A 13,150-nucleotide genomic window follows, 5' to 3' on the forward strand; every position below is an offset into this window, starting at 1 on the left:
TCAGAGGGGTATCATTGTCTTGGTAAAGAGATCTGCAAGGCATTTTAACAGGTTTGTAAACACAAATGCAGAATGAAATAACAATCGGTAGTCATTGTACCCACTGCTACAGATATTCTCGTTTATTTAAAAATTATAATCTATCTATGGGCAGTCTACACTGCAACAATACACACTACAGCAGTGCAAATATTTCAGCTGTAAAGCCAAATTTTTGGATAATGTTGTTTTAGACAGTGAGTCTGTTCCAATATTCCCCACCCCAAAACTATGAAAACCCTTACATGAATTATCAAGTGACTTTTTTTTTAATCCATAGGTTACTTACCACAGGTCTGTGTACATCCCAGAATGCTCTTTCTTGACTATCAAGAATTTTTCTTTCAATTTTGTCCCTTTTCTTATCAACTCTGTGAATATTAACAATGTGATAATTGGATATTAGATATTTATCCTTGCCAGTTGAAATATCAACAACAATTTATATTTATATATAGCACTTCTCAAGTAAAGGGCACCCTCACAGCTCTTTAAAAATGGGAAGAATGGATATTTAATTGGAATTACTGGAATTTGGGGGAGATCAAATGCCCAGGTAAGCAGATCAATTTTTAGGAGGCTTTTGAATAGAGGGAGAGGTAGTAATGCAGAGTGGTTTTGGCAGAGAATTCCACAGGGCGGGGGCATAATAACTCAAAGATTAACCTCTGGTGGTGGGATAGGGGAACAAACATTAATCCAAAGCCAGAGAGTGAGAGTCTGTACACATGCTTGGATCTTGAAATCAATTTGCTGGGGCACAGCTACAAGAGTGATGGGTGTGCAGAAATTTTCCTGGGAAAAGGCATGTGCTACAGAGTTCTGGGCCAGCCGGTGTGTGTGGAGTGGAGATAGGCCGGCCAGTGAGTGGAGAAACAGAGAAATTTATCTTTGAGGTGATGAAGATGCGGATGAGGGTTTCAGCAATGGCGGGTGATGTTCCAGAGGTGGAAGAGGGCAGTATTGGTGATGGGCCAGTTGTGGGGCTGAAATCCCATCTCAGATTAGCAGACAGAATGCTACGGTTGCACACCAATGAATTTTCAGCCAAGGGGGCTGATGGAATTGGAGCCAGACAAATATATAGGTGCTGGTGGGAACTTAACAAGGCAGGAAACGACCATGTCAAATGAGCTCTCTCATACTCACTTTGCTTGTGCTTCTGCTTGCATAAAGATAAATTCCCATTTTCGAGCAAATGCTCTCTGTAGACGGGCCAAGCTCTCCTAGAAATTCAACAGACTATATTAATATGATCAGCAGAGCCGACATCCAACACCCTAAAAGTATCAGAGTATTGACACCACTGTGTCAGCCAATGAGTTGGAGGCGGGACGAGATTTACGTCAGGACTTACAGCAAACAGAGTCTATTTAAACAGAGTCTGTACGAACTACAGCAAAGGGAACTCATGACTGAAACTACAGCAAAGTCTCCCGATAAAAGCAGGATGATTTCTCCAGCAAAATGCAGGTGTGATCGACAGGGGAATTACCCAATCATCTCCATTCTGGCTGGGACTTGTGGTATCACTATAAGCAGCCTAAAACTATTTGTATTGATGACAAGTTATTGCTGTTAGTAAAACTCTTAACAACCTGTCATTATACTGCAGCCAAGGGAATGGACCTATCCATCAGTGTGTGGTTCCAGTTGTTTTTACTGACATACTTCCGGTCTTAGTAATGAATAATAATCAATGTTAGGTCGTATGATGTTAGACTGATATTTGCTCAATGACCATTTTTTCAAATATGAAGTTATGTTACAATCTCAAAACAAACCATCTGTATACCAGCCCCACTGCCGATAAAGTCACAGTAATGACAGTCACTGCTCCTGTGGTCTGAATGTTATCACAAACGATAATCCGGGACAGAATTAGCAGTCACTTGGACAAGTGTGGATTGATTAGGGAAAGTCAGCACAGATTTGTTAAAGGCAAATCATGTTTAACTAACTTGATAGAGTTTTTTGATGAGGTAACAGAGAGGGTAGATGAGGGTAATGCAGTAGATGGATTTTCAAAAGGTGTTTGATAAAGTGCCGCATAATAGGTTTGTCATCAAGTTTGAAGCCCATGGAATAAAAGGGACAGAATTGGCTAAATACCAGGAAACAGAGAGTAGTGGTGAACGGCTGTTTTTTGGACTGAAGGGAGGTGTACAGTGCTGTTCTCCAGGGTCAGTACTAGGACCACAGCTTTTCTTTATATATATTAATGACTTGCATTTGGATATACAGGGCACAATTTCCAAATTTGCAGATGACACAAAACTTGAAAGTGTAGTGAACAGTGAGGAGGATAGTGATAGACTTCAAGAGGATCTAGACAGGCTGGTGGCATGGGCGGACACGTGGCAGATGAAATTTAATGCAGAAAAATGCGAGGTGATACATTTTGATAGGAAGAATGAGGAGAGACAATATAAACTAAAGGGCACAATTCTAAAAGGGGTACAGGAACAGAGAGATCGGGGGGGTATATGTACACAAATTGCTGAAGGTGGCAGGGCAGGTTGAGAAAGCGGTTAAAAAAAGCATACGGGATCCTGGGCTTTATAAATAGAGGCATAGAGTACAAAAGCAAGGAAGTCATGATGCACCTTTATAAAACACTGGTTCGGCCACAGCTGGAGTATTGTGTCCAGTTCTGGGCACCGCACTTTAGGAAAGATGTGAAGGCCTTAGAGAGGGTGCAGAAGAGATTTACTAGAATGATTCCAGGGATGAGGGGCTTTAGTTTCGTGGATAGAATGGAGAAACTGGGGTTGTTCTCCATGGACAGAGAGGGTTGAGAGGAGATTTGCTAGAGGTATTTAAAATCATGAAGGGTCTAGACAGTGTAGATAGAGAGAATCTGTTCTCATTGGCAGAAGGGTCAAGCACCAGAAGATATGGATTTAAGGTGATTGGCAGAAGAACCAAAGGTGACATGAGGAAAAACTTTTTTACACAGCAAGTGGTTAGGATCTGGAATGCACTGCCCGAGGGGATGGTGGAGGTAGATTCAATAATGGCCTTCAAAAGGGAACTGGATAAGTACTTGAAAGGAAAAAATGTGCAGGGCTACAGGGTTAAGGCAGGGGAGTGGGGCTAGCTGGATTGCTCTTGCATAGAGCCGGCACGGATTCGATGGGCCGAATGGCCTCCTTCCGTGCTGTATCCTTTCTACGATTCTATGATTTTATGAAGTAACACATCTCCTGGCAGGAGACAACACAACATCTCAAGTGCGGGAGACAGTGTTAAAGAGTTTCTAGTTACAACTCACCCAAGGGTAAAAGCAACATTTACATTAGTTTCCATAAGCATTACAGTCATCATTAATTTACCTCAGCTCCCAGCGATATTCAGGTTATTCACCTCTGACATATCTCTGTCCTCCCTAAATCTCTTTCTCCGTGTAAACTCTCCTACCCATATTCATGGCCACCTCTCAACCTTGCCATCTCTACTCCCATGGTCTCGATAACAGACAAGGCCATATCCAACCACTTCCTTGTATGCCTAACCATCCACATCCCCAACCAACCCCACTTGCTTCTGCATCCACCCATGCAAAAGAAATCTCATCCAAGTCATTTACAATTGCACTTTCAAATTCCCAATTGCCTAGCTTTTGGCCTTTCATTTGCCACAATACTTATGCAGCTATCGATCTGCTGAACTACTCCTACATCTGCACCTTTAATGCCCTTGTCCCCAGTAAAACCTTTACTCTCTCCCATCCTGGTCGTTTCCCCTGGTATGGCCCCCATCTTCGCTCCCTGAAGTCCAACAGGCAGAGATTTGCACGTAACCGGCGCACAACTGGTTTCGCCATCCCTCAATAGATCTGGCTGGACCACATCAAGCGCCATCAGGCCTCAATCTCCTCTCCTAAAATTACCCGCTACTCCAGGATCATCCAACAACAAGTGCAAGGAGCTCATGGACATTTTGTCACTAAGATTAGGACCATTCTTTCAGCTGCCTCTATCATATCCCCCCTTCCTTTCCAGCCAAAGGCAAACCTCCCGCAGGCACCACCCACCCTATCCTTGATCCTGCATCTTTCCCTAGTTTCTCTCGTAACTTCCCTCATGCCCTCTCCAAGCTCATCTTCAATTTCACCCCCTCATGTCTGAATGTCTACTGGAAGTGTTTGAAACACGATAATGAATTACCTATTGTCTCAGATTGTTATGGATAATCGTTTCAGTGGTTTGCCTATTAATTCCTGGGTGAGATCATTAACATACCAATCCCTTCTTTAACTCAACAGCGCTAGTCACCTCTTACTGTCAAGGTGCCCAAAAAGGATGCTGGACCTTTGGGCAGTAAGGCTTAAAAAATCCTATTAGAACATGTTATAGAAAATATTATAGCTTAAATCAAAAACCCCTGCTAGGTCAAATAACCAATAATTCCCAATGGTGACAAAAGCCATAAAAAAAGGCCAATAACATTTTGGGTTTTATAAATAGGGGCACAGAGAACAAAAATATTGTACAAAACATTGGTTAGGTCACAGTAAGAGATTTGGCCACCCCATCATGGATAGGATGTTAAAGCCATTGAGAAAGCATACAGTGTAGATTCACTAGGATGGGAATGGTAAACTATAATTATAAAGAAAGACTTGAGATACTAGGACTAATTCCAGTGGAACAAAGAAAGCTAATAGGAGACTTAATAGGGATTTTCCTCTGATTGGGAAGTCAGTGTGGGGTCATGAATTTAAAATTGCCACTAATAAAGTGAAGTTAGAAAAAACATCTTTACACACAGGATTGTTGGAGCATGGAATGCTTTGTCACAGGGAGTGATTGAGGCAGAGACCACTACATCTTTTAAAGGAAAATTGGATAAATAGTTGAAGCAGAGGAAGATACAGGGCTATGGGGAAACAGCAGGCAGTGACATTAGTTTTGTATTGCTCTAACAAAATTCCAGCTCACACACGATGAGCCTCCTCTTGTGCTATTAACTTCTATGGTTCTACGGACTATATCGTACACAATCCCAAGCAACCAAAGTGCATGTTCAACATGCCTATGGTGTGCTTTATGATGGCGGATGAATAGACATGCTCAGTTGATATCCTGGGAAAGTACACAGGTGTCAACAGTCATGACTGAGACCTGACTATCCATGGTCAGTAGTAGCAGCACAGTAGACTGCCTTAAAATAAAGGCACTTTGCAACTCTTAGGGTGTAACCAAAATCATCAATTCTCTGCCATATGATATTCAAAAGCAGACACTGGACAATACCATGATTTGTTAGTTTACCCCATAAATAATTGTTGTGAGGAATAACAATGTAAATTGATTACCAAAGTCTTTCTCATGAGATAAAAACATTTTAATATCAGTGTTATCCTATCAGTGGAGGTAGCTGGCATCAGTTGCATTAAACTTAAAACTACACGGTAGATTTTCCCATCAGTCAGTACGGTTGTGCAGGTGCAGAACAGGTGCAGTGAGACCAGAAAATCAGGTGAGCGGGTAACAGGTACATTTTGCACCCACCTCCTTCTACTTGCGAGTTTTGTGCTAAGGTTTTGGTGCATATCTCATGCCTCATTGAGGCCCCAAAATACATTTTAAAATAATTAAATGAACGGTTGACACAATTTCACAGCTTTTGTGCTAGGATTGAGCTTTTTGTATTCAAAGCTCATTTTGAATAGAACAAAGGAAGCTCCAAGTTTAATGGAGATAGGCTTTGTATATTTTTTGATGTATTGTTTATAGTACCTTTTTAGTACTGCGCTGTTTTAATACAGATTTTTTCTCAAATTTTTATTAATAATATGTATTTTTGGAATAACTTTCTGGAGGATAATTTTTATGTACTCATTATAGTAAGTTTGCTTTTAAATGTCCCCCCAAAAAAGTGTATTCTTGCCCATGGAGTCACTGGTAGGCAGACTGTGAGTGAAGAATTTATAGGACTTCAGCAGAACAGGAACAAATGGAAAAGGGGACACATGAAAAATACCTCTTTTAATACAACTTTCATGGTGTTTAGGAAGCCACAAGCTGTGGAGTCCCAATTTAAAAAAAAAATGTTTATAATTTTAATTGTTAATGTTTTAAATGGTATCTTGTTCTCTGCTGAAAGTGGTTTGCCATCGTTTTGATGGGTACTATGTCTCAGCGGTTTTTGTAACAATTTCAAGGCTTTGTTTGTACTTGTCTTATTCAATCACATTATGGGATCCTGGATGAAAAACAGTCCTAAACTAATTAGTCTGACTCATTTAACATGCGCTTTGTAATTTGAGCATTAGTCAGTTTGTTGCAATTTAAAATTCAAACTCAAAACTATTTTAAAGCTGGAGTGGCATTTTCTAAATGCTGAAGCTTGTGAGATGTTTTTAAGTATCTAATGATGATGATACTCATATGTTTGGTGAGTCACTCAATGCTCATCCAAACAGTCAATAAATGCTGTCCTTCAAGATAAATTGATCAAGAGGGTACTCACAGCTTCGTAGTCTGCTAACTCGAGCCGTGCTTTATTTTGCATTGTTCGCTTGCAAAGGTAGACCGCTGTGAATAAAAACACAAAATTATCGCAGCCTTGACAAAGCAAAAGAACCAGAGGGGAGATGAGGAGAAATTTATTTGCGCAGCGAGTTGTTATGATCTGGAATACACTGCCTGAAGGGATGGTGGAAGCAGATTCAGTAGTAACTTTCAAAAGGGAACTGGATATATACTTGAAAAGGAAAGATTTGCAGGGCTATGGGGAAAGAGCAGGGGAGTGGGACTAATTGGATAGCTCTTTCAAAGAGCCAGCACAGACAAAATGGGCCGAATGGCCTCCTTCTGTGCTTTGTGATACTATGATTCTAAGCAATAAAAATGGAACAGACTTAAAATGATGATGAACATGCATTTTAAACTAGGCTGCACAATGATTGGCTGCCTTGTTGCACTACAGTCCATTTAGTTTAAACATATTTACAAAATGTGATTAACAAAGAGACTTTACTAGTGACACAAGCAGCAGGAATTTCCTCTGGGATTCTCCCGATTGGCTGCTGTAACTTTGGCGGAAGATGTGCAGAAATCCCGGAGAGATGGGTGAACGGGGTTTCTGCTGATGATCTGCCGAAGTCATGGCGGCCGATCGAGGGAACCCCCAAGAAAATTCTCAGAGAGGCTGTATTCAAGTGTCAGCTTTGCTCAGTTGGTAGAACTTTTGCTTCCAGGTCATAAAGTTGTGAGTTCATGCCTCACTATGGACTTGAACACATAGGCACCAAATTTCTGTGGGCCTCGTGATGTAAGCTGGGAGTGTAGCAGAGGGGGCGGAAAATCATAACCCAGGCCGCGATTTTCTGTCAAATTCTGTTTGTGGACGAGCCTTCATTTGCCCCAAACATAATCTGTAATGTTGGAGGGCGCAGGATGGGGAGGAGGGAGGGAATTCCTTGTCACCAGCATCTCTAACATCCGGTACCTAGATGGCAGGATGAACCTTTCAGCGGCAGAAGTGGGGGCCACCTGAGGATCCTGGCCTGGACCCCCAGTAAAAGTCATGGCTCAATTATAGATAGCAATCTTATAAAGGGGGCCAATTCGGCATATTTTTAAAAATTCTTTGCCACCAGTGCAGGCTGGGGCACTAGCAGCTGGCCAGCACCACTTTCCTCAGCCCCCTCTTCTGACTGGTGCTCAAGTTGCATCCATTGTCACGCGGACACCCACTGCTAGTATTTTAATGAGGTAAGTTCCCCTGATCCCAGACGCTCTGGTGAGATCAGGAGTGAAGGTCACTGGCTTGTTTATTTTCGGAGCCATAAACTAGGCTGTCATTTTAGTGCAATACTGAGGGAGTGCTACAATGTTGGAGATGCCGTCTTTTAGACGCGGTGTTGAATTGAGGCCTCGTCTATCTACTCTGGTGTATGTAAAAAAATCCCATGGCACTAATCCAAGAAACTAAGAAAGGTCTGTGTCCTGGCCACCATTCCTCACTTGACCAGCATTATCAAAAGTTGATTATCTGGTCATTCATTCATTTGCTGTGTCTGGGACTTTGCTGTGTGCAAACTGGCCACTGCATTTGCCTACAAAATAACAGTAACTCCACTTCAAAAGTAATTCATTGGTTGTGAAGCACATCCTGTGGATATGAACAGTGCTATATAAAAGGCAAATTATTTCTTTGTTATAAAAAGCATCATGGAGCTTCATGGTAGTTTGAATTCTTGAAACAGCATGTTCCGAAACTGCTTTGTAGCTGCCTCTACTGGCTGCAAAAGACCTTTGTGTTACTGGACATGTGATTGACCTAATTTAGCAGACAGTCACACTGTAGTGTCTAGGAATGAGGTACTGTTCTAGATAGTTGATTAGATGCGTGCCAATGGCTGGTTGAGGTCCAAAGGGAAATGTCTAACTGGATAGCTACCGTAATATCTTGTAATTCCTACTGACACTACATTTTCCTTTTAAAAACTGTTACTGTACCGCATACACAGACAGAGATACAGAAGGAAAAAGACAACGAGATCAAGCTATATAAGTGGAGAATATCTTAAGCCCAGAAAGGGCTTTTTTGGGGCATATCTGGGGCAGGGCAGATGTGCATCAGCATTATGACTGTGTCCCTAACCACAACCTGCTTTCCAGGTCATGTGGATTTGCATATTTCCCGATTCACAGTACGCCCGCCTGAGGTAGTAAGTGGTCCAGCTCTGATAGTTAAATTAGTAAAAAATTCCTTCTTTCAATAGACCAGTTTTTATACTGCAATCAATCACTCTGCAATCCTTCTGAATTTTAAATCCCCCTAAATGGCTTTTAGCAATATTGTACATACACGAGGGCTCCACAGGCAGACCGTTCACCCAGTGTTGCTGGGACACAAATGGAGGAAAGCGCATTGTATTATGTATTTCCCTCATTTGCATGGTGTCATAATACACCTCCTCCCACCTTGGGAACAGGAATTCTGATGAACAGAAAGAGGCATGGGGATATGGTGTGGCAAACTCCTGCTTGGAGTTCTGCCCAACCCACCCTGAAGATCCTCCATTTAAGGGCCGCAGAAATTCAAGACCCTTATGTGTACAAACTGCCTTGTCTTCATACAGAAACTGATCAGAGCAAGAAAAAATGCTTGCCTGAAACTCCAAAAAAAATGAGGATATTATTCAGTGACAGCAGACTTCGGTTAACCCTGCTTATCTTGGTGTTGTCCTCTAGCCTGATCCATGTACTGGGGCCAGCAAGGAGATAAAACGGTGTGGGTCAGCATCCAAAGTCATGCAGCCCAAACACACAAAATGATTGCCCTTTAGCTCTTCCATCCCTTTAAGGACTGGAATTACAGAGTGGGCAGAAGGAGCAGGCCGGCTTAAGATTTTACAAGGAACAAGTACTTACTCAAGTTACTTACCCAATTTGACAGGAAATGGTAAAAAAAAACGCTCGCCCTAATAGCCATCACCATCATAGTCTCTCCAAAATGTATTTGAAGCTTTCACTTTGTAGTGAATTTTGCTTATGAAATCAGAAGGTTTAAACAAAGTCAGGATTTTTGCCGTAACTGTTTGCATTCTGACAGATTGACACATGAAGAAACAGTTCACCGTGTTTAAGAATCTCCAGACCATATTAGGGAAATCCACACAAGTAGTGTTTCTGTTTGCCACATGGAGTGTACTCTCTCCTCCCATAGGGACACACCCACTGACCTAAATACAGATAGCTTAGGTGCAGATTGGCAGAACCAAAGCTTAAGGACACACAAGTGTGCTCAGGAGTACTATGCTGAAGTTAACATGTACTATGGTGCTTCTGTATCCAAAATTAACTATTTTAATTGTGTTGTTTGCTAATATTTAAAATATTTCTCTACTCAGCAATGATTTATTTCTAATTCCTTTGTCCTTCACTACAAATTAATCTTTGCACTGCCACATTTTCTGTTGACTTAGTCCCATGCCATTGTCTATACAATTGTGCAATTGGTGGTCACACCAATAGCACAATTTGTAAACTGTATCACATAAACACAATTTTTTCAAGATCCCACCTATCATCAACTTACTGTTGACAAGTTTGGTGTTTTGTCAACGAGTCTCATCATCTGTCAACAAATTATAAAATTTGTCGACAGCAGATTAATGGGTGAGGTATTTTCCATTATGGAAATCATCAGGCTCCCCATGGCTCAGCAGGTTTACACACTGAGTAGCCAGAACCAACAAACCTGCAAGGTTGAATTCTGAGTCTATGCTGAATTTGCTGAGATGGCAGTAGAGGCACCACATTGGGCCTCTGCCACGGGATTAGCAAGAAGACCAATCAGCCAGGGTTCCCACTCCTGATCAATATCCGATGCCTCCTTTGGAAGTGCAAGTGTATGGATGTAGGGTGAAGACACAATTGTGTTTGTCTGTGCTGCCCTCTACAGCTGAATAGCCTGCCAGTGCTCACTGTCAAAGCGATTATGTGAATCATGCCCACATGGGTAAAAGGCCATGGTGGTGAAGTACCAGTGGGATCTCAGGACGTGTGGAGCTGTATCTCAGTTAATGCCTTCAGGAAAGGAGCGGGAGGGAAACACTGGTGAGAAAAAATGAAGGAGGTCACAGCCACAAAGCTCTTCCATTTCAAAAAAAAGCTTTTTATTGTCATAAATTAAAAGCATATTTTGATTTTAGTTTACCTTATTTATGCAAAAATTAAGAAATAACTTGCATTTATAAAGTGTCTTTCACATCCTCAGAATGTCCCAAAAGACTTCACAGCCAATGAAGTGCTTTTGAAATGCAGTCACTGTTGTAATGTAGGAATATGTGTCAGCCAAAAATGCACACAGCTAGATCCCACAAATGGCAATGAGATAAATGAGCAGTGTTAATTTGTTTTTGATGGTGTTTGCTGAGGGATAAATGTTGGTCAGGAGACCAGAAGACCTCGCCTGCCCTTCTTCAAATAGTGCCATGGGATCTTTCATGGCACCTGAGAGGGCAGATGGGACCTTGGTTTAACGTCTCATCTGAAAGACGACATCTACTGACAGTGCAGCAATCCCTCAGTACTGCACTGGATTGTCAGCCTGGATTATGTGCTCCACGACCTTCAGACTCAGTGGCGAGAATGCTACCACCTTAAATTATGTTGAATAAATCAGCATCCCTGCTTTTCAAGAACAGCATTAATATATATCTACTGCATATTTCATAACAGTGAAGCAGGCTGAATGCTACCACACAAAGACCTGGACTTACAGAGCAATGACACCATAGAAGACAAGCAATTAATTTGGTCTTAATTGTTTCTACACCACAGTTAAGCACTTCTTTGATCAGGTTAGTAACGATTATCTGTCATGACATTCAGCTGGAAAGAATAAAGTCTGTTTGCATCTGGAAAATCCAGTTTGCATGTGCTGGGTAGGTTTGTTTGTATGTTTGTAATGAGTACGAGGTTGCTGATTATTTTGTGATAAATGACCACATCCATTTCAGCAATAGGCTGTGACGTTTTCTCTTTCTTCAAATTACTTTAGTACATTTTCACCATTATGCTTTAATTTCAGATCTCCACTCAGAAAATGACATGCTTTTGGGAATTATTAAGTAATATCAGAAAGCAGAGACTGTGAGAGGAAAGTCATGTGCATCCATCAGAAACAAGAGAACTCATTTACTGATAATGATCACACAGGAATGTTCATGCACCATCCTGGAGAAACAGGACCATGGGGTGTAAAGGAAACCCACTTATGCAAGGCATGAACTATCCATGCTTGTGCTAATTAGAAGTGTGAAAAATTAATTTCACCTTTAACACCTTCAAAACAGACTCAGGAAGTTTCAGCATTGTGCACCACCAAAGTACTTCAGGTGTCTTTGGGTTTAAGAGAATTGTTTTATAGTAATAGGAGGGGATGCAATCCTAATAATTTTGGTATGTTCAAAACCCACAGACCTCCTTGGCAAATTATAATACTACCTAGGAAAAGCCTGAATGTTTCTTGCACTTGACAGGCAGAACTAGATGAGCTGAATGGGCTTTTCTCACGTGTACCTTCTTATGTTGCTATTACTTTATTTCTAGCATTAGAGATAAATGGAAAACAATGTAATTGCTGTACAATTACACCAGTAAAAACTGGGTTCTGCAACATCACAGTTTACTTCTTATTCTCCATTCAGCTATCTAATTTTAGACTGTTATCTTCTTCAGGGTCTAGAATGCCAAGACAGGTTACGGGTTTTAAAAAGTGCCACCTTGAATTAAAAACTATATGACTTATTTCTCTATTAAATTGTTAATAATTAGTCATAACATATTTAGATAAATTGCTATAATCTAGTCTACTGAAATGAAACCATGCATTTGTATACCTCCTACATTTGTAAGTGGCCTTCAGTTATTATCATGCCTCTTGTGCACATATTGAGGAAATACCTTACACAAAAACTAACCATAGTCAGTGTTTTCTGGCTCCCAACAGTTGGATGGCCAAAAGTATGGTGTCTGTAGAAAAAAAATAGAAAAAGGCAACATATTTGTAATTTATTTGTTTCTTTTGAAAGTATCAAATAATTGTTCATTTTCATTTTCAAGTAATTTTGTATTTAACAAAACCTCTATTAAAATCAACTGTTCAGTTATTAATACATCCTTATATTTCATTGGAATTTCATCCATATAGCTGTGATCAATCCTTGTTAAGACCTACAGGAGTAAAAATTTATCTGGCCCTGTTTTTGGGCAGGCACAGGCAGTGCGTGTCACAACTGGGAGGCCCGAGGCCGGCTCAAAATTGCACTTCGGGTCTCATTTCAATAATTTGGACAATCTGCCGGTGTCTCTACTGGCAGCTTGCCCATCTCCGAAAATGAATTTTGGGCTGCATGCCATGCCAACAGCGACCCTCAGGTAAGTGCCGGAGGGGGGAGGACAGCGGGAGTGGGGGATGATCACCGCTGGCAGAAATGCCGTGGAGCTGTGGGGAGCACTCCTGATCCTTCTGGCTCCACATGAATTAAAACATTTTTAAAAAACTTATCTTTGTTCCAAAAAACCACAAGTATAGTGGGATTCCAATGGGCCACTACTGTTGTCATTGGCAAAAAAATGGCAGTGTC

The 13,150-nt window shown here is 41.2% G+C and overlaps 1 protein-coding gene across 1 annotated transcript in view; it reads right to left on the reverse strand.

Annotated features, from left to right (window-relative positions):
* Positions 1-13,150, reverse strand: part of LOC137324152 (regulator of G-protein signaling 7) — a 307,861-nt gene that overhangs the window by 56,452 nt on the left and 238,259 nt on the right. The window contains exons 5-8 of the mRNA XM_067988293.1: positions 12,485-12,536; positions 6,517-6,581; positions 1,189-1,265; positions 329-410 (exon numbers count right to left, since the gene is read on the reverse strand). Coding sequence (XP_067844394.1) covers positions 329-410; positions 1,189-1,265; positions 6,517-6,581; positions 12,485-12,536 — 276 coding nt within the window. The remainder of the gene's footprint in view (positions 1-328; positions 411-1,188; positions 1,266-6,516; positions 6,582-12,484; positions 12,537-13,150) is intronic.

The sequence above is a fragment of the Heptranchias perlo genome, chromosome 8 (assembly GCF_035084215.1).
Source record: "Heptranchias perlo isolate sHepPer1 chromosome 8, sHepPer1.hap1, whole genome shotgun sequence".
NCBI classification, from domain to species: Eukaryota; Metazoa; Chordata; class Chondrichthyes; order Hexanchiformes; family Hexanchidae; genus Heptranchias; species Heptranchias perlo.